Source organism: Aegilops tauschii, chromosome 1, assembly GCF_002575655.3.
Source record: "Aegilops tauschii subsp. strangulata cultivar AL8/78 chromosome 1, Aet v6.0, whole genome shotgun sequence".
Classification (NCBI taxonomy): Eukaryota; Viridiplantae; Streptophyta; class Magnoliopsida; order Poales; family Poaceae; genus Aegilops; species Aegilops tauschii.
The window spans coordinates 313594338-313621693 of record NC_053035.3 but is presented as its reverse complement, the minus strand read 5'-3'; the positions used below and the strand labels follow the sequence as shown (position 1 = coordinate 313621693).

The 27356-nt window shown below is 50.1% G+C and overlaps 2 protein-coding genes across 2 annotated transcripts; one reads left to right on the top strand and one right to left on the bottom strand.

The window, feature by feature from the left end:
- The first annotated feature begins 1318 nt into the window (after window positions 1-1318).
- Window positions 1319-6512, top strand: LOC109782805 (pyruvate kinase isozyme G, chloroplastic). Its single transcript, XM_020341417.4, has 12 exons — window positions 1319-1756; window positions 2429-2692; window positions 2767-2932; window positions 3402-3536; window positions 3620-3730; window positions 3814-3902; window positions 4815-4877; window positions 5029-5204; window positions 5359-5461; window positions 5601-5776; window positions 5943-6051; window positions 6192-6512. The coding sequence occupies exons 1-12, from the start codon at window positions 1565-1567 to the stop codon at window positions 6303-6305; spliced, it is 1698 nt and encodes a 565-aa protein (XP_020197006.1). The 5' UTR covers window positions 1319-1564; the 3' UTR covers window positions 6306-6512.
- A 782-nt stretch (window positions 6513-7294) lies between these two features.
- Window positions 7295-11111, bottom strand: LOC109782804 (linoleate 9S-lipoxygenase 6). Its single transcript, XM_020341416.4, has 9 exons — window positions 10561-11111; window positions 10214-10497; window positions 9868-10105; window positions 9435-9779; window positions 9263-9348; window positions 9070-9159; window positions 8681-8982; window positions 8332-8595; window positions 7295-8231 (listed from the first exon to the last, which is right to left on the bottom strand). The coding sequence occupies exons 1-9, from the start codon at window positions 10721-10723 to the stop codon at window positions 7469-7471; spliced, it is 2535 nt and encodes an 844-aa protein (XP_020197005.1). The 5' UTR covers window positions 10724-11111; the 3' UTR covers window positions 7295-7468.
- Between the last annotated feature and the right edge of the window lie 16245 nt (window positions 11112-27356).

Genomic DNA, 27356 nt, shown 5'->3' with positions numbered 1-27356 from the left:
GAGATCTCACGCCGAAACTCGGAGGACCATACGCCTGGACTCGAGAGGCTGAGATATATCCTGCTTCCCTTTTTTGTTTGAACAAAGTAGGGAGATATAGCTCGCTGGCTACGCCACACACGGTGGTGATGGAGGCACGAAAGGGAGATGGATCTTTGTCATCGTTTTCTCCGTCCACATCGCCTCGACTGGAACGTTTACTCGCATAGCCTAGCTCCGCACGCAGGGCAGGCGCGACGAGCCCCGGCCAACTTGTCCTTGTTTTCTTTTGGTGAAAACTCGCTCCAGTCAGTTTGTTCTTGTCTGCATTGTCCGACACATTGCCGTCTCCGCGCGGCCCGCGAAGTCCCCAACCGCCCATCCCCCCAACAGGATCCGCCTCGCGTGGCATATTCCTCTCCGCGCACGCGGCCGTTCTGATTGCACCGGCCAGTGGACCCAATCGGTACGCATCGGAGAACGCTGGTACGGGTTGGGTTCAGATACGAGCAGGACACACACATCTTTCTTTTTCTTCTTTCTTTTGACATGAAATCGACATGTCATTTTTCTTTGAACATCAGTACAGACCCAAGCGTTCATACATACGCGCATATACTCATCCCTACGAATGCACACATGCACACTCTATCCTTATAAGCACTTTCGAGGGACTGAGCCAGCATTTCATCTTGAAATTTACGAAGTCACCGTAGACACCTCGTTGTCACGGGAACGTCTCCTCTCACTGAAAGCGCATCGCCGGAAATCCAGAAATAATGCGAGCACCAGGACTTGAATCCTGATGGACTGGGGATATCACTGTCCCTCATTTTATTTGTGGAGAGGAAAATTGACGTATATCTTCATGAAAAGGTTACCGGATTTATTCGGCACACTCGTGTGTGATGCTCGTGCGTTGACGGTATTATTGTGCTTGCAACTCAACTGTGATCGGATGATCGCATAGTTGAGTGTTGGACTCATGAGCCACAACTTCATGCATTAATGGTTGAGATTCAACGATCAGCTTGTGAGACACAGGAATTTATCCTCGCCCCATGAGCTAGCTTTGCTTGGTCAGGCTGGTGGCCGCACCGCTGACTGTAACCCTGTGCAATAAAATCAGCAAGGGAAAAATAACCACGTCTGAGGTGCACTTGACTTGACTTGTGTGCAATGTTGCGTGTACGTGTACAAAATAGACGCTTGGCAACAACCAGTCCACCATTTCGCTGCCCCCAGCGGGTCCCACACGTAACTGGCTCGTGCCAGGCAGGCAGAGGCAGGCTCGCTGGTCTCCGGGTCTCTTGGGCGCTGGAACCTTTTCTTGGGCGTTGGAACCGAGGCGACGAGGAGCGGAGGCGCATCGTATGGACCGCGCCGCCTGGCTCCGGGGCCTCCGGCCCCCCACCACCACCAGTCGGCGTATAAAGGCCCGGCCCACGGAGGGAACGGGCGGTGCTCCCCTCCTCGCAGCTCCTCCCAACATTAACCCTCGCGTCGCCCGCGGCCTCTCCCTCCACGACCACCAGCTCCTCCCTATTCCCGTCTCTAGCGCGAACCGCGGGGCGTCCTCCGAACAATGGCGGCGGCGGCGGCGGAGATGGTGCGCGGGTTCGCCGCGACGGCGCGCGCGGCCAGGCCGGCCGCGACGGTGGCGGCGCCCCCGCAGCCCAGGCGGGCGGTCGCCGCGCGGGTGCTGCGGACCTCCGCCTCCGAGAAGGTGGCGGCGGATCTCTCCGTCGCCGGGACCAACGGCTCCCTCTCCGCCCTGGTGAGCGTCCGCCGGCTCTCTCTCCCTGCTTCCCTGGTGCTGCTCCATGCGCGCTGAGTACAGACTGGACTCATGCTCTCGGTGTTCGATGCGGGCCGCTCCAGCAGCGGCTGGCCTGGTCGCTCCGCGCTCTTGCAGTGTTCGGCGATTTTGATCCCGAGCACCGCGGTTGGGTTCGCCGTTTCCTGTCTTGCTGGGATTTGTTTGTTTGTGCTTACTTATAGCGTCGTCCTTGCGGCGCACTTCGTTAGTGACCGATGGTCTGATCCCGAGCGCACTGCTTGAGACTCCCACGTGATCTGCTCCAGCTTGCGGTAGCCTCGCCCGTATAGAGCTTTTGATCTACTCATCTCTACCACATTACATTCGGGGAACTGCAAGCTCCCTTTAATATTGCTCTGATCTTACTACAACAAATAAATAAAAACCAAAAAAAGCAGTCCGAACTTGAAAAATGGCTGGCTGATGATTATTGGAGCCGAAAGGTTTGGTTTCTGATTCCTAGGCAATTCAACCTCTATGGCACCTCTTGAGCCATTTCTGGAATGTTTAGCTAACAACCCATTTGTTTCCCTGCCACTTTTGCTTTGCGATATGCTAAACGGGATGAGAGAATTAACTGTTCGAAACATGTGGTTCATTCAGTGACAGATTTATCTTGTTTGCATGCAGAGCAATACTGATGTCAGTACTGACGCCACCTCACAAGCAGTGGATGCGACTCCCAGGAGGAAGACAAAGATAGTCTGCACCATAGGCCCCTCGACCAACACTCGTGAGATGATATGGAAGCTTGCAGAGACTGGAATGAATGTTGCGCGTATGAATATGTCCCATGGAGACCACCAGTCACACCAAAAAGTGATTGATTTGGTCAAGGAGTACAACGCACAGAACACTGATGGCAATACTGTTGCTATTATGCTGGACACAAAGGTGTGCACGATTTAATTCATTAAATTAAATGCAGCAGTCAAATGCGGCAAGATGATTAAGGTTAAGTGATGCAGGGTCCGGAAGTGCGAAGTGGGGATCTTCCTGAGCCAATCATGCTTGCGGAAGGTCAAGAGTTCAATTTCACGATTAAAAGAGGGGTGAGCACCGAAGACACTGTCAGCGTGAATTATGATGACTTCATAAGCGATGTTGAAGCTGGTGACATACTGTTGGTGGATGGTGAGGACTGGCCTGTCACCATTTAGCTATAATTTAATGTTGATGATTAAATTCTCTTTAAAGTAAGTGCATGCCCTCATATTTTCTCTACAACCTTTCCTGGTTAAAACTCTAATCCTGCTATTCCATAATATTAGCAGTTTTAAATTTTGTGCCACTCAAACAGTTTTTAGGTATTGAGCATCAATATAGAAATAATTATCGGCATAGGGAGCAACATATTCTTTTAGAAAATTATGGTCAATGTGTTGCTTTGTAGAGTGTGGCCGTGTCTTAGACTACTCATATTGTTATTTGGCCGTGTCTTAGACTACTCATATTTTCTCTTAGACACTGTCAGAGAGGGAGTTTTACTCTTCATTCTATCAGATTATTTGGCTGTCCTTTAAAATCAAATTGTCTTGTTTGCAGGTAAACAATACAGAACGTTGGAGTTACTAATCCTTCATTGCATTGTTTGTGTTAACAGGAGGAATGATGTCGCTTGCTGTGAAGTCGAAAACAGCTGACACAGTCAAGTGTGTAGTAGTCGATGGTGGGGAGTTGAAATCAAGGCGCCACCTTAATGTGCGCGGAAAGAGCGCAACTCTGCCATCTATAACAGGTTAATTGGTTTCTTCCTTAACATGTTCAATTGTCTCATAGGTGTGCACAAAATCCTGACATGACATGCTTCTGCCCCAACAGAGAAGGATTGGGAAGATATCAAGTTTGGCGTTGAAAACGGTGTTGATTTCTATGCTGTTTCGTTTGTGAAGGATGCCAAAGTTATTCATGAACTCAAGGCTTACCTGAAAAGTAATGTTCTCTATCATCTATGGAAGTCCTGGATATCTATATTGGGAGCTTACTCAATATTTTCTTTGCTCTTTCATACCCAGGTGCTAATGCGGATATACATGTTATTCCAAAAATTGAGAGTGCTGATTCAATCCCAAACCTCCAGTCCATTATTGCTGCTTCAGATGGGGTAAGGCCTTGAATGTATTAGTTCATTCATGTCAAAACAAATAGCAACTCCTTCCCACATGTACATTTCCTTAGATAGCTGTCATGAGTGAGTAGTGGATCATGTTTATTGAAACTTCAAACACATCATTCTTATATGGCGTATGAATTCCATTGGTCTATTTAAGTCTAGATTTATCCTGCACATGCTGCATGCAGGTCTTATGTTTGTGATAACAAAAATATATATATTTTGCAACCTTAGTGGACTAATTTATCATTGTTACAAATATCGGCCGATTTAACTGCAGTTAACTGCTGTTCGACCCCCCTCCGATACGAGAAAAGCCTATTCGGCCCATTAACTGGGAGGCCCAGTTAATCGGTCTGACAAGCCGATTTATCGGTTGTCAGGCTGAATTATCGGCTGTGCCGATTAACTGAGATATTTTGGCCCAAAACTACTCTCCTATGCCAAGAACAGAAGCACAACTCGTGTTGTTCTGTAAATGCTGATGTACTGCTGCTGCTGTGCTGTTCTCTTATGTTTCTAGATAGTACTGTTACTGTGCTGCTCTCATTTGATGTTAGATAGTGATGTACAATTGCTGGTGCTGTGTTGTTGTTGTTGTTGTTTGTGCTCTTCTATGTTGATCTATGTATCATCAGAACATCAAGGTACTCTTCCTTGTTGCTATGTAGCCTAGGATTGCACATTTAGACATTCAGTACAATGTATGTTGCTATGTAGCCTCGGATATATAGATATGGCCCTAGTTAACCTACCGATAAATGGGTTACCGATATATTCAGTTAAATGGCCGATTCGCCGATTAATCCCTTATCAGCCCCGACTGATATGGTACCAGTTACCGATATCCTGAACACTGTAATTTATTACTGCTAAATACTGAACTTCTTGAAATGTTCATAGGCAATGGTGGCTCGTGGAGATCTTGGTGCTGAACTTCCAATTGAGGAAGTTCCTTTACTACAGGTGAGACTAAAAAAACCACTGCATTTATCAGAGCATGTCTATAAATTTTGGAGTAAAAAAAAAGATTCATCCTTCTGTACTTTTTCTTAATATACCTAAAATGCAACCAAGCATCAGTTGCATTTAAACTGCAACTATTTTACCTTTACAGGAGGAGATTATCAGAACATGCCGAAGCATGCAGAAACCAGTAATTGTTGCAACAAATATGTTGGAAAGCATGATAGATCATCCAACTCCAACAAGGGCTGAAGTCTCTGATATAGCCATTGCTGTTCGGGAAGCTGCTGATGCCATTATGCTATCTGGTGAAACTGCCCACGGGAAGTAAGTTTTAACCTGTCATAGCTTTTAAATCCCTTTTATTTGTGTTATTGTGTATATCAATTAAGCAATCACAGAGGCATTTCTAGAGGGTACAGATCTACATTGGTCTATAACATTGCATTGGACTTACATCTGTGCTTTTTCATGTGCTTAGGTACCCATTGAAGGCAGTGAAGGTGATGCACACTGTGGCACTTAGAACAGAATCCAGCCTATACGACCCAACTAAAGCTCCCAGTCTTGTTGCACGTCCAAAGGTATGATCGCTTTTTTCCAGCTGCTGCACTTTCAACCCACTATGCGGTGCCTTCTGCTCTATTTGATGTTTACTACTTAGACTCCAACCATCTTATACCTTTTGTTTTAACCCATGTTTTCTCATGATTATTCTTGTAGGCGCTGCTCAACGATGACTTCTGCAAAAGCCAATTAAGTAAAATGTTCGGATCTCATGCTACAATGATGGCGAACACCCTTCGTACACCGATCATTGTGTTTACACGTGTGGGCTCCATGGCTGTCCTTCTGAGCCACTACCGTCCCTCGTCCACCATATATGCATTCACTAATGAGTATGTTCTTTTGTGGTTTTTAACCACGGTGCTTTCCTCTTGTGAAATCTACTATGGGAGTGGGTTTTGCGTTGATCTGTGATACCTAGCATCCACTCAAATAAATGATCAGAATGGGAAATAGATGCTCTGGAGTATTGATGATATCATTCCGCTGTTATTGCAGAGTACGAGTGAAGCAACGGCTGGCACTCTATCAGGGCGTGGTTCCTATTCTCATGGAGTTCTCAGATGACGCAGAAGAGACTTTCTCAAGAGCAATTACCAGCTTGCTGGTAAGTCCATGTGCTTCACAAAGTCAATCTTTTATCACCATTCCGACAATATAAACATGCTGGTTTGTCATGAAGTTTCGCTCCCCAAAGTCCCCAAGTTTCGTTCTGATCAATCATTGGTTTCTTGGACATTTCGACAGGATGCGAAATACATGAATGAAGGGGACTATGTCACCCTGGTTCAGAGCGGGTCGCAGTCGATCTGGAGAGAAGAATCTACCCACCATATACAAGTGAGGAAAGTCCAGTGCTGATGCAGAACATGCTGAAGCACGCCGGTCTCCCCCCTTATCACGAGAGAAAAGTTTTGATGGCGCATCCAAGCGTGTTACTATTCTACTGTGTCTTGTTATGACTACATCCGAGTAATTCTTTTATGGAGAACATTGCTATGTCGGAGCTGTAGCTCATGCTGAATTTACTTGTAAACACTGAAATTTTTAATGCAATATTCATTCTTATTGGCCTGGTTTGACATTGGGCAGCATGTCTTGTGATTTTTGGCGTTAGCAGTTGGAAAGAAGGCAACAAAGTGGTAGGTTTGGACATCAAGTTGGTTGGCTCCATGTCCGAGGGGCTGGCTGGGAACCTTATGTCTTTCAGAGGGGTATTGTGAATCTCAGAGAAAAGTTCAGTCCTTCTAAATTAGCCAGAACCTGGGGGTCTTGAATCTCCATGGGAAGAACCCATTCCCATCCCAAGTGCTGGGTGTGCGTGTTCGGAAATGACCTGTAATTACCTCCCCAATCAGGTTTATTAGCTCTATTTGTATTTTGAGTCAAAATTTGATTATGCATCCAATATAGTAATACATATAACTTCTATTTATTTTTTGCATCGGTATAACTTTTACAATCTATGATAAAAACTTGACACAAATACGAGGTAGTATAAACTTAGCATACCGCATTGTGATAGAATATTGTTGGGAGAACGTTCGGTCCTCTAGAATTTCAGTTCACATTTGTTTGCCTTGCAACAGTCAAGTCCTAGAGGGTGAGCGCATGGAGGACATGAAGGACATAGTACGAGGCAGGGCGACGAGGCGCGCATGCTAGCACCACCAGTCACGGGTCGCGACATGCGGACATGAAGTGTTATTCAGTTCTATTTGTTTTTATCCGTTTGATGTCACATTTTAAGTTAAAAGTGTCTTTATTGAAAAAAAAACATGACGTGCTAGGGTAATAGGAGTCCAACAGTTTTGTCTTTGACAAGGGAGATGACCCTTTTGTGAGATCGGTTTCCGAACAGCAAGCACCATTTTCATTTTTTTGAATCTCAAGCCGATCACCATTTTACACAAACAAATACTAAAACTCAAACCAACAAAGAAATCCGCATCACCCCCAATCATAAAAGAACACCCAAAACCCAAATGAAGATAAATTTACATAGTCATATACACGTGGATCGATCATATGGAGACGCTATTGGGTATCCCTTTCCCCGTGAGCCCCTTCTCCTGGCCGGCGACATCCGGGAACAAGAGCGTGTACGGCACCTTGGCCGGCCCCCTCCGGTTCTTGAGCCGCGGGTCCTTGTTCCTCTCCTCCACCCGCCTCTCCACCCGCCGGAGGTCCTCCCGGAACCGGTCCAGCAGGCGCAGCAGCTGGCCGTCGTCCGTCCACGTGGACGTGGCGCGCTGCCCGAGGTAGACCTCGTCGGAGGTATGGTTGGACAGCACCTCGATGAGCGCCAGCCCCAGCGTGGCGGTGAACCTGTCGGGCACCATCTCCAGGAAGAACTTCTCCGGGTCGGCCTCCAGCTGCGTCATCTCCGGCGACCCCGGGAGCGGCACGAACCGGCGGCACCGGGTGGGCCGGTTCGGCGGGAACCCCGCGTAGGCGTACTGCCCGAAGTTGACGGCCGCGTGCAGCGCGGAGGCGATCCAGATGAGCGTCGACAGCGTCTGGGCGAGGTGGTCGACGGTGTCCAGCGCCAGCCAGCACGCCTGGTCGCCCTGCCGGTCGCCGTGGCCGACGGTCCGGACGTCGTGCCACCACGCCTGCAGCTCCGCGTCGCCGTCCACCTCCTTGTCGCTGTGGTAGAAGTGGGCGCAGTAGCTGCGCACCCACCCGTCGATGGCGTGCCATACCTCGAGGCCGTCGACGGCGTACGGGTAGTCCTCGATGTGCAGGGTCAGGCCGCCGGGCTCATTGGAGCTGGAGGCCATCCCCCTTCAGATACAAGAATAACAATTACATTACAGCTCGTTAGATTGTCATTTGTTGTCCTAAAAAAATCAAGTGAAAAATCAAAGAGAAATGGTCTGGGTACCGCTTGAGGAGATCATTTGGCAGGGACTGCTCGGTGAACCTCCAGTCGCCGTAGATGGCGGAGGACATCTCCACGGCGTACTTCCCCGGGTACATGGTCCGCTCCAGGATGCCGCCGGCGTTGAGCAGTATGCTCCTGGCCAGGGTGTTGATCTGCATGGTGTCCTTGAAGTGCGGCTCCAGGAGCTTGTGGATGGGGTGCATGGCGCTCAGCTGCCTCCTGGTCGCGATGATGAACGGCTCCACCGCCGCGTGCGTGAACAGCCTTCATTTGGCCGCCCGTGTCAGTGACTCAGTTTGTCGACTTGTGTGCAGATGATGACTAGTAGAATGGAACTTTTCGTCCTCACCAGTGGCTGATGAGCTGATGGTACCCCGAGTCGTTGACGGAGACGTGGGCCTTGGCGAGCTGCCACAGATGGCCCTCGGTGCCGTGGGTCGCGGGGAGGAAGACCCGGCTCAGCTCGGTGTCGCCCTCGCCGTCGCTGGGCAGGCTCAGCTCGATCACGACCGGCTTGAGGGTCCCGTCGGCCTTGAGGAACAGCAGCGTGCGCGACGCGTAGATGCACACGCCCAGCGTGTTTATGCGCCTCAGGTACGGCATCAGGTAGTCATGGTGGTCCAGGATGTACAGCCTCTTCTGATGCATTGCCTGCATTTACAGGGATATTGTATGTGCATCATGCATACCAAGCAGAGACATCATACACGAAGGAGAACAGGGAGAAGTTTTCCTAACCATTTCAATGGTTACATCTCCAAGCTGGCTCTTGATGTGCTCGGCGGTTATCGAGCTCCTCTTCCCGCCACTGCTCACCGGCGGAAACGTCTAAGAGTAGAACATTTGGAAGTCACTCAATCTCAATGCACGCGCTGCAAGTTTTCAGTCAAGAAAATTCAGGACGATGAGATGAATTACTAGTAGTAGTTACTTGTAATCTCTTGATGGCAACAGGGTTGAGCCCTGCAAGCATTTCCCTCGCGAACTCCTCGTCGCTCCTCCACGCCTCAGGATCCTCTGCACCATGGATCGATCGATCACCATCCCAAGATGAAACTTGACGCATGATGAATTGGGCGGCAGAACAGAGAGGGAAAACTCACGCTGGATGACTTGCGGGATGGGGAACTTGGCGGGGTGCTCCTCCTTGACGGCCTTGGCCACCTGCTTGTAGGTCTTGTGGGACGGCACGGAGGACTTGAGCCTCTCCATGACCTCGCCGTCCACCGCCGGCTGCACGGGCCTGCTGTACAGGTCCTTCCTCAGCTGCTCCATGGACTTGAAGTCGTTGCCGTGGACCAGCGTCCTCGCCTCTGGGATCACGAAGTGCGTCACCGCCTGCACCCCCAGCTTGAGCACCTCCTCCAGCTTCCCCGGGCTGAACCGCTCGTCCGGCGGGATGTAGAAGTCCAGGTTGATCACGTGCTTGCGCGTCTCCGTCACGCCGTCTTTATTAGAACAACCAGCCATGAGATGCAAGATTTGTTATTCAGGATGAATGAAATCGGCTGGAAATGGCAGCAAGTCTAGCAGTACCGGTGTTGCTGATGGCACGGCCTGTCCGGCAGCGGCGCGGGTAGGGGTGCGTCCGGGTGCCGCCGACGACCGGGCGGACGTGCTCCGGGTTGTCGGGGTTGCCGAGGTCGTTGTAGCGGTCGTAGTCGTAGATGCGCTCCCAGTCCTTGCGCTCTCCCTTGCCGTCCCCTCGCAGGCTCCGCAGCTCCTCGTCCCGCAGCAGCACCAGCGCCTCCGGCGTCTTGGAAGGCAGGTAGCTCTGGCAATGGTGGTCACCACGAAAGAATGAAGAAAACCTTCATGCACGAGTTCACCAAGGACAGGGCAGGGTATCAAACAAACACAAACGAATGGCCTCTGCTCTGACCGTGTTGACGAAGAAGAGGCGGTCGGCGGCGGTCTTCTTGTAGGGGTACACCCAGGAGTTGCACTCGAAGTGGATGCTGCGGTCCTCGGCGAGCTCCAGCCGCACGTGGCGGAGGAAGAACCGGTCGGCGCGGTTCCCGTTCCGGACGGACACGGCCCCCGGCGTGCCGAAGTCGGCGTCCACCACGAACGTGACGTGGTACGTCGTCGTGCTCGTCTTCCCGTGCTTGCTCTTCTTGCCGCCCCTCAGCGGGGCCTCCGGGCTCAGCTTCCCCTTCCCCGTCTCTGCACGCACTCGGCATCAGTCACAGTCGAACACACGAACAACTAGACAGACAGGGCACTCACCGTGGTCGATTTGGGTGCCGCTGAAGAGGCGCAGGGTGGTGGACTTGCCGGGCGCGGAGAGGCCGAAGGTGTTGGCGACGACGACGGTGCCATTGACGGCGATGGCGTTCGCCGGCGGGACCGGGCTCCGATCCCACAGCTTGGGGCAGAACGGCATTTGCATGGACCGGGCTAGCTAGCTAGACCAGCAGAGCAGGACAGGATGATGCTAACTGATTATCCGCCGCCGGAATTCCTGTCGCAACCAATGGATTGGTACCACGAGGCTATATACATCTCGGTGGGGATCCTTGGAGTGTGTTCTAGGAGGGCATCGTTCTCTGGTTTCCTTTTCACTGGAGAGGAGAGGAGGGGAAAAGCAGAAAGGGAGAGGGGAATGTGTGCCAGCCTTCGGCCTGGCCTCTTGCACCTGATGCTGCTTCCTCTGAGCCGCAAAGGATCTCTGCCTTGTGGGGTGTGGTGGTAACTTCTGGGCGTTCTGTCACTTCCACAGCTTTTGTGAGCCCAGAAAACTCTCCCCGGTCGTGATCCCGGCCGAATGCCATGTCGATATTCGCAAGCGCTATGCCTCTCGGGGTAAAAAACACAACGAGCGAGGACTGTTTGGTTCGTGTGCCGCTGCCTTATTCTGCCCGGCCTTGAGCGGAGCTGGGAATTTCTTGGAAGCCGTTTGGTTGCTGTCCTGGAAAGGCCTGGGGTGTCTGGCCTGGAATAGCTGGAGGTGGTTAGACTGATTTTCGACGAATAGTGTATTTTATTGATTTATACATGTAGCATCGAGGAGGATATAATTATAGCGAGTACACATCCGGCCGGAGTACACATCCGGCTTCTATATATTTAAGATGCACACATCCAACACTAGTAGCACGTGAAGAATCACATCGACAAATAGCAAAGGCATAAAGACCTAAGCTATGCCTGGACGAGAATAAAAGGAAAAAAAAACTGAAAGCAATAAAAATAATGATTGACAACATAAAACAGTGGCCATCGGCACCAAACTATCTCTTGACAGCTTAAGGACTACGAGGAAGGTTCTTCAAAAACGACGCCTCCATAAAGAGAAGGACGTGCAAGCGTCATACACCCGATCCAACTGCCGAAGTTCAGATCGTGGGTTTTCATCCTAAAGATCAGATCCAAGGAAACTCCAAGCAATGGCTTCATCAGGGTAACGGAATGTCGCCATTGCCAGGTATAACCAAATGACCAGAACTAGGTTCATCCCCGAAGCTCGAGACCAATTACCCAAGAAGTACCACCCAATCGAAGACATTCTATGTTGCTCGTACACTTGCCTCGATCCGAGCAGCTAAATACGTGCATGGTCTTGGTGGCAGGCTAACGAGCCACGACGAGAGCCGCTCGACACAACATGGTGAAGTCTCTAACAGGGAGGAAGGAGACCGACACCGCCAAAATCTCGAGTTCGGGACGATCCAAAGGCCCCGTGCCATCCCCACAAGTGGTAGCTGATGGCTGGTCTGCATCATACCACAACACCACGCGCTGCCTAGTGAGGAATTGGTATCTTGTTGGTGGATCCATGAAATGTTGGTGATGAACCGCCAACTTACTGGTGGGTTACGCGAGTTAACCATGGTAGATTAGCAGGCGGTTCATCACTTGAGATTTACTTTACCTGATGCCTCTCTTGCTTCCATTGTTCTTGCATATACTGGCAGGGGAACATGTCAAGACGGAACATGGTAGATCTGAGGCCATGAAGCATGTTGCGCGACACGCAAAACTACCTCCATTGTCCTCAATGCAAACCACTAACCATCTGACGCAAGAAATCGTCGTTGTTGTCGGATCGGAAGTTCGAAACTCCTCAGGCAGCGCCATATGGCCACTGTTGCAACCACTGAGGTTGGGGACAATACCAGCCAGCATCATACTAGCCAAATCCACTACGCCATTAGCCTTCTGCAGGAGAAGAGGATCACTGTCGGACTAAATGGCCACGGGTAGCCTAACCGACTTCCCTGGCTCTTCGGAAAATTATCAGGCCATTCGAGCCTTCAAGCATACAAAGCCTAGGGCCACCTTCCCCCGGCCGGCTACCCCCAGGGCCGACTCCCAGAAGGCGACCCAGCCCCAAAAACCTTCTCCAAGAAAGATACGAGATGGCCGACTCCGGGAAGCCGGCCCCAAGAAGACCGACTCCCAGAAGCCGGCCACGAAGAAAGCCGGCTCCCGGAAGCCGGCCAAGATTACACCCACCAAGACTGAACCCTCATAGCGGCGGTACGATGGGGTGTGGCCACAGTACAGCCCACTACCCCCGAATCCCGGAACAGGCATGGCCACAGGGCGCCGTACGGGCCAGCCATCCCCCGTCCGGCGCGGCACTGTAGCCATGTTGGCCCCGACGTCACCCACGACAGGTGCCAGAACGGCCCGCGGGCGGCGGCCCCTTTGCCAGAGAGACATCTGAAGACGGCCCGGCTTCCTCTAGTCGGCCAGGGATGTGGCCGGCTCCCAATAGCCGGCTACCTCCCTCCCTCGAAGCATGCGCCCCATTAAGGAGACAAGACGAGGTAAGGCTACAGTGAGAGCTCGCAAGGCGGCGACACTGTAGCCACGCTTACCTCGACAAAGCCCTCGTCATCAGAGGCGAGGCAACAGTAACCAGCCGCCGACAAAGCCCCCATGCGATGGGGCCGGCGTGCCGGCCAAGAAGCCGGCAGCCGGCGGGACCCACCAGTCGGCGAGCCCCAATGACCGGTGGAGAAGCTGGCGAGCATAGACATTGATGGCTAGGACCCGCGCCCAGCCGGATTACCATTGTACCCCTAGGGGGGTAGGCCTATATAAACCCCCGGGACACCCATGCAAAGGGTTGGTCTCATAGAATTACACACACCACATAGAGAGAAAAGGAGAGCTAGCCTTGCCCTTCTTCTCCCTCTAACCCGACAGCTCAAGGAGCACTTGTAGCTACTTGTCTTGATCTAGTGATCATGCGGAGACCCCGCAGAGCAGGACTAGGGGTGTTATCTCCACGGAGAGCCCCGGACCTGGGTAAGATTCGCTGGCGTGCATGTCTTTGCCTCATCCCGTTTCCAGGCACCGGCGACGTCTTACTGGCTCCCACAATGATAAGCCACCCGTTGGCATATGTCGCACCTACCACCCGACAATCACCATGGCCACCGTCTTCTGATGGGCAGCATGGGCGACAACTGCTACATATGCCGCTTGGCCATCATCGTAACCCGCTTCGCCCTTGTGCCGAAAAGGCACCCCAAGAGCATTGATACATCTCCAACGTATCTATAATTTTTGATTGTTCCATGCTATTATATTATCTGTTTTGGATGTTTTATATGCTTTAATATGCTATTTTATATTATTTTTGGAACTAACCTATTAACCTAGAGCCCAGTGTCACTTTATGTTTTTTCCTTGTTTTTTGAGATTCGCAGAAAAGGAATACCAAAAGGAGTCCAAACGAAATAAAACTTCACGATGATTTTTCTTGGACCAGAAGACACCCAGGAGACTTTGAGTTGAAGTCAAAAGAGCCACGAGGCGGCGACAAGGGTGGAGGGCGCGCCCCCTACCTTGTGGGCCCCTCGGTGACCCCCTGACCTAGATCTTCCTCCTATATATTCACATATATTCCCAAACCACCAGAAGCATCCACGAAAACACTTTTCCACCGCCACAACCTTCTGTTCCCGTGAGATCCCGTCTTGGGGCCTTTTTCGGCATCCTGCCAGAGGGGGATTCGATCACGGAGGGCATCTACATCAACTCTATTGCCCTTCCGATGAAGCGTGAGTAGTTTACCTCAGACCTACGGGTCCATAGCTAGTAGCTAGATGGCTTATTCTCTCTCTTTGATCCTCAATACAACGTTCTCCTTGATGTTCTTGGAGATCTATCCAATTTAATCTTCTTTTTGCGGCGTGTCTGTCGAGATCTGATGAATTGTGGATTTATGATCAACTTATCTATGAATATTATTTGAATCTTCTCTGAATTCTTTTATGCATGATTTGATATCTTTGTATTTCTCTTCGAATTATCGGTTTGGTTTGGCCAACTATATTGGTTTTTCTTGCAATGGGAGAGGTGCTTAGCTTTGGGTTCAATCTTGCGTGATTTCACCCAGTGACAAAGCAGGGGTAGCGAGACAGGTATTGAATGTTGGGGATCGTTGCAGAAATTAAAATTTTCTACGCATCACCAAGATCAATCTATGGAGAGACTAGCAACGAGAGAAAGGGAAGTGTATCTTCATACCCTTGAAGATCGCGATGCAGAAGCGTTACTAGAACGCGGTTGGAGGAGTCATACACGCAGCGATTCAGATCGCGGTCGATTCCGGATCTAAGCGCCGAACAACGGCGCCTCCGCGTTCAACACACGTGCAGCCCGGTGATGTCTCCCGCGCCTTGATCCAGCAAGGAGGAGGGAGAGGTTGGGGAAGACAACTCCAGCAGCAGCACGACGGCGTGGTGGTGGTGGAGCAGCGTGGTTTACAGCAGGGCTTCGCCAAGAACTACGAAGGACAAGGATGTGGAGAGGTAGGGCTGCGCCGAGAGAGAGAGAGAGACTCGTGTCTTTGGCAGCCCCAAAACCCCCACTATATATAGGAGGAGGGGAGGTGGCTGCGCCCCCTCTAGGTTTCCCACCCTAGGGGGTGCGGCAGCCCTAGATGGGATTGGAGGGGCGGCCAAGAGGGGGAGAGAGGGGGGCGCGCCCTAGGGTGGGCCTTTAGGCCCATCTGTGCCTAGGGTTTCCCCCTCCTCCTAACTGCGTCTTGGGCCTTGGTGGGAGGCGCACCAGCCCACTCAGGGGCTGGTCCCTTCCCACTCTTGGCCCATGCAAGCCTCTGGGGCTGGTGGCCCCTCCCGGTGGACCCCCGGAACCCTTCCGGTGGTCCCGATACATTACCGGTGACGCCCGAAATACTTCCGGTGGCCAAAACCTCACTTCCTATATATTATTCTTTACCTCCGGACCATTCCGGAACTCCTCGTGACGTCCGGGGTCTCATCCGGGACTCCGAACAACATTCGGTAACCACATACAAACTTTCTCTATAACCCTAGCGTCATCGAACCTTAAGTGTGTAGACCCTACGGGTTCGGGAGGCATGTAGACATGACCGAGACATCTCTCCGGTCAATAACCAACAGCGGGATCTGGATACCCATGTTGGCTCCCACACGTTCCACGATGATCTTATCGGATGAACCACGATGTCGAGGATTCAATCAACCCCGTATACAATTCCCTTTGTCTACCGGTATGATACTTGCCTGAGATTCGATCATCGGTATCCCTATACCTTGTTCAATCTCGTTACCGGCAAGTCTCTTTACTCATTCCGTAACACATCATCCCGTGATCAACTTGTTGGGGAACGTAGTAATTTTAAAAAAAACTCCTACGCACACACAGGATCATGGTGATGCATAGCAACGAGAGGGGAGAGTGTTGTCCACGTACCCTCGTAGACCGAAAGCGGAAGCGTTAGCACAACGCGGTTGATGTAGTCGTACGTCTTCACGATCTGACCGATCAAGTACCGAACGCACGGCACCTCCGAGTTCAGCACACATTCAGCTCGATGACGTCCCTCGAACTCCGATCCAGCCGAGCTTTGAGGGAGAGTTCCGTCAGCACGATAATGATGTTCTACCGACGCAGGGCTTCGCCTAAGCACCGCTACAATATTATCGAGGTGGACTATGGTGGAGGGGGGCACCGCACACGGCTAAGAGATCCAAGGGATCAATTGTTGTGTCTAGAGGTGCCCCCCTGCCCCCGTATATAAAGGAGCAAGGGGGGGAGAGGCGGCCGGCCAGGAGGAGGCGCGCCAGGGAGGAGTCCCTCCTTTCCTAGTTTGAGTAGGAGAAGGGGGAAGGAGGAGGGAGAGAGGAAGGAAAGGGGGGCGCCGCCCGGGAGGGTGCGCGCGGCCTGCCCTGGCCGCCCCTCCTCTTCTCCACTAAGGCCCATCTTGGCCCATTAAACCCCCGAGGGGGTTCCGGTAACCCCCGGTACTCCCGTAAAATCCTGATTTCACCCGGAACACTTCCGATATCCAAATATAGGCTTCCAATATATCAATCTTTATGTCTCGACCATTTCAAGACTCCTCGTCATGTCCGTGATCACATCCGGGACTCCGAACTATCTTCGGTGCATCAAAACACATAAACTCATAATATAACTGTCATCAAATTTTAAGCGTGCAGACCCTACGGGTTCGAGAACTATGTAGACATGACCGAGACATGTCTCCGGTCAATAACCAGTAGCGGAACCTGGATGCTCATATTGGCTCCTACATATTCTACGAAGATCTTTATCGGTCAAACCGCATAAGAACATACGTTGTTCCCTTTGTCATCGGTATGTTACTTGCCCGAGATTCGATCGTCGGTATCTTAATACCTAGTTCAGTCTCGTTACCGGCAAGTCTCTTTACTCATTCCGTAATACATCATCCCGCAACTAACTCATTAGTTGCAATGCTTGCAAGGCTTATAGTGATGTGCATTACCGAGTGGGCCCAGAGATACCTCTTCGACAATCGGAGTGACAAATCCTAATATCGAAATACGCCAACCCAACAAGTACCTTGGGAGACACCTGTAGAGCACCTTTATAATCACCCAATTACGTTGTGACGTTTGGTAGCACACAAAGTGTTCCTCTGGTAAACGGGAGTTGCATAATCTCATAGTATGGGAACATGTATAAGTCATGAAGAAAGCAATAGCAGAATACTAAACGATCGAGTGCTAAGCTAACGGAATGGGTCAAGTCAATCACATCATTCTCCTAATGATGTGATTCCGTTAATCAAATGACAACTCATGTAAATGGCTAGGAAACATAACCATCTTTGATCAACGAGCTAGTCAAGTAGAGGCATACTAGTGACACTCTGTTTGTCTATGTATTCACACAAGTATTATGTTTCCGGTTAATACAATTCTAGCATGAATAATAAACATTTATCATGATATAAGGAAATAAATAATAACTTTATTATTGCCTCTAGGGCATATTTCCTTCAGTCTCCCACTTGCACTAGAGTCAATAATCTAGATTACATAGTAATGATTCTAACACCCATGGAGCCTTGGTGCTGATCATGTTTTGCTCGTGGAAGAGGCTTAGTCAACGGGTCTGCAACATTCAGATCCGTATGTATCTTGCAAATTTCTATGTCTCCCACCTGGACTTGATCCCGGATGGAGTTGAAGCGTCTCTTGATGTGCTTGGTTCTCTTGTGAAATCTGGATTCCTTTCCCAAGGCAATTGCACCAGTATTGTCACAAAAGATTTTCATTGGACCCGATGCACTAGGTATGACACCTAGATCGGATATGAACTCCTTCATCCAGACTCCTTCATTTGCTGCTTCCGAAGCAGCTATGTACTCCGCTTCACACGTAGATCCCGCCACAATGCTTTGTTTAGAACTGCACCAACTTACAGCTCCACCGTTCAATGTAAATACGTATCCGGTTTGCGATTTAGAATCGTCCGGATCAGTGTCAAAGCTTGCATCGACGTAACCATTTACAACTAGCTCTTTGTCACCTCCATAAACGAGAAACATATCCTTAGTCCTTTTCATGTATTTCAGGATGTTCTTGACCGTTGTCCAGTGATTCACTCCTGGATTACTTTGGTACCTCCCTGCTAAACTTATAGCAAGGCACACATCAGGTCTGGTACACAGCATTGCATACATGATAGAGCCTATGGCTGAAGCATAGGGAACATCTTTCATCTTCTCTCTATCTTCTGCTGTGGTCAGGCATTGAGTCTTACTCAACTTCACACCTTGTAACACAGGCAAAAATCCTTTCTTTGCTTGATCCATTTTGAACTTCTTCAAAACTTTGTCAACGTATGTGCTTTGTGAAAGTCCAATTAAGCGTCTTGATCTATCTCTATAGATCTTGATGCCCAATATATACGCAGCTTCACCGAGGTCCTTCATTGAAAAACTCTTATTCAAGTATCCCTTTATGCTATCCAGAAATTCTATATCATTTCCAATCAGCAATATGTCATCCACATATAATATCAGAAATGCTACAGAGCTCCCACTCACTTTCTTGTAAATACAGGCTTCTCCAAAAGTCCGTATAAAACCATATGCTTTGATCACACTATCAAAGCGTTTATTCCAACTCCGAGAGGCTTGCACCAGTCCATAAATGGATCGCTGGAGCTTGCACACTTTGTTAGCTCCCTTTGGATCGACAAAACCTTCTGGTTGCATCATATACAACTCTTCTTCTAGAAATCCATTCAGAAATGCAGTTTTGACATCCATTTGCCAAATTTCATAATCATAAAATGCGGCAATTGCTAACATGATTCGGACAGACTTAAGCATCGCTACGGGTGAGAAAGTGTCATCGTAGTCAATCCCTTGAACTTGTCGAAAACCTTTTTGCAACAAGTCGAGCTTTATAGACGGTAACATTACCGTCAGTGTCAGTCTTCTTCTTGAAGATCCATTTATTCTCAATGGCTTGCCGATCATCGGGCAAGTCAACCAAAGTCCACACTTTGTTCTCATACATGGATCCCATCTCAGATTTCATGGCCTCAAGCCATTTTGCGGAATCTGGGCTCACCATCGCTTCTTCATAGTTCGTAGGTTCATCATGGTCTAGTAACATAACCTCCAGAACAGGATTACCGTACCACTCTGGTGCGGATCTTACTCTGGTTGACCTACGAGGTTCAGTAACAACTTGATCTGAAGTTTCATGATCATCATCATTAACTTCCTCACTAATTGGTGTAGGGGTCATAGGAACCGGTTTCTGTGATGAACTACTTTCCAATAAGGGAGCAGGTACAGTTACCTCATCAAGTTCTACTTTCCTCCCACTCACTTCTTTCGAGAGAAACTCCTTCTCTAGAAAGGATTCAAATTTAGCAACAAAAGTCTTGCCTTCAGATCTGTGATAGAAGGTGTACCCAACAGTTTCCTTTGGGTATCCTATGAAGACACATTTCTCTGATTTGGGTTCGAGCTTATCAGGTTGAAGCTTTTTCACATAAGCATCGCAGCCCCAAACTTTAAGAAACGACAACTTTGGTTTCTTGCCAAACCACAGTTCATAAGGTGTCGTCTCAACGGATTTTGATGGTGCCCTATTTAACGTGAATGCAACCGTCTCTAAAGCATAACCCCAAAAAGATAGCGGTAAATCAGTAAGAGACATCATAGATCGCACCATATCTAGTAAAGTGCGATTACGACGTTCGGACACACCATTACGTTGTGGTGTTCTGGGTGGCGTGAGTTGCGAAACTATTCCGCATTGTTTCAAATGAAGACCAAACTCGTAACTCAAATATTCTCCTCCACGATCAGATCGTAGAAACTTTATTTTCTTGTTACGATGATTTTCAACTTCACTCTGAAGTTCTTTGAACTTTTCAAATGTTTCAGACTTATGTTTCATTAAGTAGATATACCCATATCTGCTTAAATCATCTGTGAAGGTGAGAAAATAACGATACCCGCCGCGAGCCTCAACATTCATCGGACCACATACATCTGTATGTATGATTTCCAACAAATCTATTGCTCGCTCCATAGTTCCGGAGAACGGCGTTTTAGTCATCTTGCCCATGAGGCATGGTTCGCAAGTACCAAGTGATTCATAATCAAGTGGTTCCAAAAGTCCATCAGTATGGAGTTTCTTCATGTGCTTTACACCAATATGACCTAAACGGCAGTGCCACAAATAAGTTGCACTATCATTATCAACTCTGCATCTTTTGGCTTCAATATTATGAATATGAGTATCACTACTATCGAGATTCAACAAAAATAGACCACTCTTCAAGGGTGCATGACCATAAAAGATATTACTCATATAAATAGAACAACCATTATTCTCTGATTTAAATGAATAACCGTCTCAAACAAGATCCAGATATAATGTTCATGCTCAACGCTGGCACCAAATAACAATTATTTAGGTCTAAAACTAATCCCGAAGGTAGATGTAGAGGTAGCGTGCCGACCGCGATCACATCGACTTTGGAACCATTTCCCACACGCATCGTCACCTCGTCCTTAGTCAATCTTCGCTTAATCTGTAGTCCCGTTTCGAGTTGCAAATATTAGCAACAGAACCAGTATCAAATACCCAGGTGCTACTGCGAGCATTAGTAAGGTACACATCAATAACATGTATATCACATATACCTTTGTTCACCTTGCCATCCTTCTTATCCGCCAAATACTTGGGGCAGTTCCGCTTACAGTGACCAGTCTGTTTGCAGTAGAAGCACTCAGTCTCAGGCTTAGGTCCAGACTTGGGTTTCTTCTCCTGAGCAGCAACTTATTTGCTATTCTTCTTGAAGTTCCCCTTCTTCTTCCCTTTGCCCTTTTTCTTGAAACTGGTGGTCGTGTTGACCATCAACACTTGATGCTCCTTCTTGATTTCTACCTCCGCAGCTTTTAGCATTGCGAAGAGCTCGGGAATTGTCTTATCGATCCCTTGCATGTTATAGTTCATCGCGAAGCTTTTGTAGCTTGGTGGCAGTGATTGAAGAATTCTGTCAATGACGCTATCATCCGAAAGATTAACTCCCAGTTGAATCAAGTGATTGTTATATCCAGACATTCTGAGTATATGCTCACTGACAGAACTATTCTCCTCCATCTTACAACCGTAGAACTTATTGGAGACTTCATATCTCTCAATCCGGGCATTTGCTTGAAATATTAACTTGAACTCTTGAAACATCTCATATGCTCCATGACATTCAAAACGTCGTTGAAGTCCCGGTTCTAAGCCGTAAAGCATGGCACACTGAACTATCGAGTAGTCATCAGCTTTGCTCTGCCAGACGTTCATAACATCTGGTGTTGCTCCTGCAGCAGGTCTGGCACCTAGCGGTGCTTCCAGGACGTAATTCTTCTATGCAGCAATGAGGATAATCCTCAAGTTATGGACCCAGTCCGTGTAATTGCTACCATCATCTTTCAACTTTGCTTTCTCAAGGAACGCATTAAAATTCAACGGAACAACATCACGGGCCATCTGTCTACAATCAACATAGACAAGCAAGATACTATCAGGTACTAAGTTCATGATAAATTTAAGTTCAATTAATCATATTACTTAAGAACTCCCACTTAGATAGACATCCCTCTAATCCTCTAACTGATCACGAGATCCAAATCAACTAAACCATGTCCGATCATCACGTAAGATGGAGTAGTTTCAATGGTGAACATCACTATGTTGATCATATCTACTATATGATTCACGCTCGACCTTTCAGTCTCAGTGTTCCGAGGCCATATCTGCATATGCTAGGCTCGTCAAGTTTAACCTGAGTATTCCGCGTGTGCAACTGTTTGCACCCGTTGTATTTGAACGTAGAGCCTATCACACCCGATCATCACGTGGTGTCTCGGCACGAAGAACTTTCACTACAAAAAAAAGACACATCCGTGACATTTTGGGCCGAACGAATTTTTTTTCTGTCATACATATGACACTTCTATGACGATAATTGTGACAAAAACCGGTATCATTATAGATGTGGTGGGCTCCTACTTCTATGACAAAAAATCATGACAGAAAATGGGCTTTTCGTCCTGGGCGGGCCGGAGACGCAGCTGCATGACATTCTTTGGGCCGTCCATGACGGAAAAAACCGTGGTAGAAGCGAGGGCGAGGAAAATTTCGGGGACTTCCCGGTTACGGTGGGAGGTCGGGGGCCGAGCGATGCGCGTTTCTCTCATACACGTACGCGCGTGTGTGCGAGGCGTTGGCTCTAACTGAACCCGAGCGAGGCGTTGGGCTCTAACTGAACCCGAGTGATTGCACTTCAGGCTTCGCGTTAGCGAACCCGAGCGATCGGTCGATGGATGTTAACTGAACCCGATCGAGCGATTCCTTCGCTACTGCTGCTAACTGAAGCCGATCGATGCTGCCTCTGGATGAACAGTGAGTGTTGCTGGAGGGGGGGTTTGGATGAACAGTTCCCGGCGGGGGTGGATAAACAGGACCCCGTGGTGTTGCCTCTGGATGAACAGGACCCCGATCGATCGAGCCGGTTGGGGCTGGATGAACAGGACCCCGTGGAGGGTAGGATGAACAGGACCACCCCGTGGAGGGCAGAATGAACAGTAGACGGTGGAGGGCTGGATGAACAGTAGCCCGTGGAGGGGTGGTTGAACAGGAGCCCGTGGAGAGGGCTGGTTGAACAGTAGCCGGTGGAGTAGCACGTGGTGGAGGCTGGATGAACAGGAGCCCGTGGATGATAAGTCACAGGTGGAGGCTGGAGGAGGTCGACGGTAGATGAACAGTAGCCCGTGGAGGCGGGAGGGGGTCGACGGTGGAGATGAACAGTGTCCCGTGGAGTCCCGTTTTGCGGTACGCCACACCCCTCCCGATGAACAAGACCCCCGTTTCGACCGTAGCGCTCCAACACAAGTCCGTTTCCTCTGTTTTGCGGTACGCCACACCCCTCCTGATCAACAGGACCCCCGTTTCGACCGTAGGAGGTCCGTTTCCTCCGTTTTGCGGTATGCCACACCCCTCCCGATCAACAGGACCCCGTTCCGAATGTAGGAGGTCCGTTTCCTCCGTTGTGCGGTACGCCAGGCCTCGTTTCCATCGCCTGTTCTGTCCAAGCCCTCCCGATGAACACGACCACGCATTCCGTTCCGACCCAGCCGGTTGGCTCGCACGCGTTCTGTTGCCTCCCGATGAACACGACGCATTCCGTTGCCTCCCCATGAACATGACGACGACGCTGTTTCTCCATTCTGACCCAGCCATGTACACGAGCCCTGGCCGTACGTATGCGCGAGTAGGCGTTCGAGACCCTGCCCGTATGTACGTACGTGGCCGTATTTTCTTTCTTGCACACTGGCCGTTGTACGTACATGTACATGCTACGTGTGCGCCTCTACTACGACACGTGCGCGCCTCTACATCGACCAGTATGTACGTACACGTTCGCGACTAGAATGACAATGCTACGTATGCTTCGACCAGGTGGGTCCCGACTGTCAGGCACTTCCTTGCCTGCGAAGATGTAGTTGGTGGGTCCCAACAGTCAGGGGGGCGAATCGTTTTTTTGCCCGGATGCACTTCCTTGCGTGCGAAGATGTAGCTGGTGGGTCCCAGCAGTCAGGGGGAAACGTTTTTTTCACGAAACACAGTGGCCCGTCCGGTGGGTCCCAGCTGTCAGGTGGAGGAATCATTATTTTCCGTGTAATAAGGAGGCACTTCCTTGGTGCGGCCGTGGATCCAGCTGTCAGCCTCTCCACGTACAGTCCACGTCCGATGGAAGTCGTTCCTTGACCACGTTAACCACGCCACACCGAGAGCACCAGGGCGGTGGACGACGGCGAGGCCTAGGAAGGGGACGACGGGGAGCCGGGGAAGACGCGGTAGTGGAAGCCTGCGCGGAGAGGAGTACGAGGGTTCACTGGTTCGACTGCGGTGTGAGGCTGCCGTCGCCGCAGGGCCTGGCCAGAGGTGGGAATAGTAGGGGCGGTGAGGCCTCCGCGGCAGCACAGCCGGCCACGGGAGGCAGGAGCATGCGGCATGACCGGCGCTGCTTTGGGCGGCTGGAGCAAGAAGACCAGAGGTTGAAGAAGCACTACGGCTGTTGGATGGACATCGTACGGTAACTCGAGCTAGAATCGTTCATATTGACTAAAGTTGACAAAGGCCCCCGTCCCAGTCAACTTAGTAGGCCCACAAGTCAGCCTCCCACCATGGTGGGTCCCAGCTAGCAGGGGGAGTATTCATTTTTTTGTGCGTAATAAGGAGGCACTTCCTTGCGTGCGAAGATATAGCTGGTGGGTCCGAGCTGTCAGCGGCGGTAACGTTTTTTTGCGAAATACAGAGGCCCTTTCGGTGGGTCCCTGATGTCAGGTGGAGAAATCATTATTTTGCGCGTAATAAGGAGGCATTTCCTTGCGTGCGGCCGTGGACCTAGCTATCGGCCTCTCCACGTACAGTCCACTTCAGATGCATGTCGGTCGTTGACCACGTTGACCAGGCCGCGCCGAGAGCACCAGGGCGGTGGACGACGGCGAGGCCTAGGAAGGGAACGACACGGAGGCAGGGAAGACTCGGCAGTTGTTTCCCACGCAGAGGGGAGTACGACTGTACGAGGGTTTACTGGTTCGTCTGCCGTCGCCGGAGAATAACAGCAGGTGTGGGTGAGTAGAGGGATGGCTAGGCCAGCGATGGGAGTACGGTGGGGTAGTGAGGCCTGCGCGGCAGCAGAGCCGGTCGCGGGGAGGAGGGAGTAGGCAGTCCCGCCGGCGCTTGTTTGAGCGGCTGGAGCAGGAAGAGCAGAGATTGAAGAAGCACGACGGCCGTTGGATGGCCATCCAACACTCACTGCTTGTGCGTCAACCTTTTTTTAGGAAAGCCTCAAATCTGTGGAAAACAGCATACAACCCATCTGCCATTATTTCTAATAATATACATCCCATTTGCTAATTATTAAGGTTTTTTTTGGAGCCCATATTCTTTTTGTTAGCATTACAGCCCATATTGTGGCCACGGTTAAAAAATTATACGAAATTTTGCATATTTCGGTGCGGTCCGAACTGTTTTTAATCCTCAAATTTCGACTCACATTCAAACTGATTTTAAAAATAAATGTATATCAATATAAAATCCAACAAATTCTCCACGCATAAAAATTAATGTAATTTAAAATCTCGAAATGAAAAAAAAGATATTTGAAACTAATTGCCGGTTTGATGTGTTTTAAAAATGTATAGCCCATTTCTCATTATTGATGGGCCATTTTCTCGGCTAGCCGAATGAAAGCTCTCCTCGTCTTGAAAGATTTGCAGCCTAACAGGCCTGACAAAGCGACTTACTTGGCAAATCACAAAAAAACTGGGCTGTGGCCGTGGACCCAGCTGTCAGCCTCTCCACTTACAGTACTCTTCCGATGGAAGTCGTTCCTTGACCACGTTGACCACGCCGCGCGGAGAGCACCACGGCGGTGGACGACGGCGAGGCCTAGGAAGGGGACGACGCGGAGCCGGGGAAGACGCGGCAGTGGAAGCCCGCGCGGAGAGGAGTACGAGGGTTCACTGGTTCGGCTGCGGTGTGAGGCTGCCGTCGCCGCAGGGCCTGGCCAGCAGTGGGAATAGTAGGGGGCGGTGAGGCCTCCGCGGCAGCACAGCCGGCCATGGGAGGCAGGAGCATGCGGCACGACCGGCGCTGCTTTGGGCGGCTGGAGCAAGAAGACCAGAGGTTGAAGAAGCACTACGACCGTTGGATGGACATCGTACGGTCACTGGAGCTAGAATCGTTCATATTGACTAATATGACAAAGGCCCCCGTCCCAGTCAACTTAGTAGGCCCACAAGTCAGCCTCCCACCATGGTGGGTCCCAGCTAGCAGGGGGAGTATTCATTTTTTTGTGCGTAATAAGGAGGCACTTCCTTGCGTGCGAAGATATAGCTGGTGGGTCCGAGCTGTCAGCGGCGGTAACGTTTTTTTCGCGAAATACAGAGGCCCTTTCGGTGGGTCCCTGATGCCAGGTGGAGGAATCATTATTTTGCGCATAATAAGGAGGCATTTCCTTGCGTGCGGCCGTGGACCCAGCTGTCGGCCTCTCCACGTACAGTCCACTTCAGATGCATGTCGGTCGTTGACCATGTTGACCAGGCCGCGCCGAGAGCACCAGGGCGGTGGACGACGGCAAGGCCTAGGAAGGGAACGACACGGAGGCAGGGAAGACTCGGCAGTTGTTTCCCATGCGGAGGGGAGTATGACTGTACCAGGGTTTACTGGTTCGTCTGCCGTCGCCGGAGAATAACAGCAGGTGTGGGTGAGTAGAGGTATGGCTAGGCCAGCGATGGGAGTACGGTGGGCGGTGAGGCTTGCGCGGCAGCAGAGCCGGCCACGGGGAGGAGGGAGCAGGCAGTCCCGCCGGCGCTTGTGTGAGCGGCTGGAGCAGGAAGAGCAGAGATTGAAGAAGCACGACGGCCGTTGGATGGCCATCCAACAGTCACTGCTTATGCGTCAACCCTTTTTTAGGAAAGCCTCAAATCTGTGGAAAACAGCATACATCCCATCTGCCATTATTTCTAATAATTTACAGCCCATTTGCTAATTATTAAGGTTTTTTTGTAGCCCATATTCTTTTTGTTAGCATTACAGCCCATATTGTGGCCACGGTTAAAAAATTATACAAAATTTTGCATATTTCGGTGTGGTCCGAACTGTTTTTAATCCCGAAATTTCGACTCACATTCAAACTGATTTTAAAAATAAATGTATATCAATATAAAATCCAACAAATTCTCCACGCATAAAAATTAATGTAATTTAAAATCTCGAAATGAAAAAGAAGATATTTGAAACTAATTGCCGGTTTGATGTGTTTTAAAAATGTACATCCCATTTCTTATTACTGATGGGCCATTTTCTCGGCCAGCCGAATGAAAGCTCTCCTCGTCTTGAAAGATTTGCAGCCCAACAGGCCTGACAAAGCGACTTACTTGGCAAATCACAAAAAAACTAGGATGTGGCCGTGGACCCAGCTGTCAGCCTCTCCACGTACAGTACTCTTCCGATGGAAGTCGTTCCTTGACCACGTTGACCACGCCGCGCGGAGAGCACCACGGCGGTGGACGACGGCGAGGCCTAGGAAGGGGACGACGCGGAGCCGGGGAAGACGCGGCAGTGGAAGCCCGCGCGGAGAGGAGTACGAGGGTTCACTGGTTCGGCTGCGGTGTGAGGCTGCCGTCGCCGGCCTGGCCCGCGGTGGGAATAGTA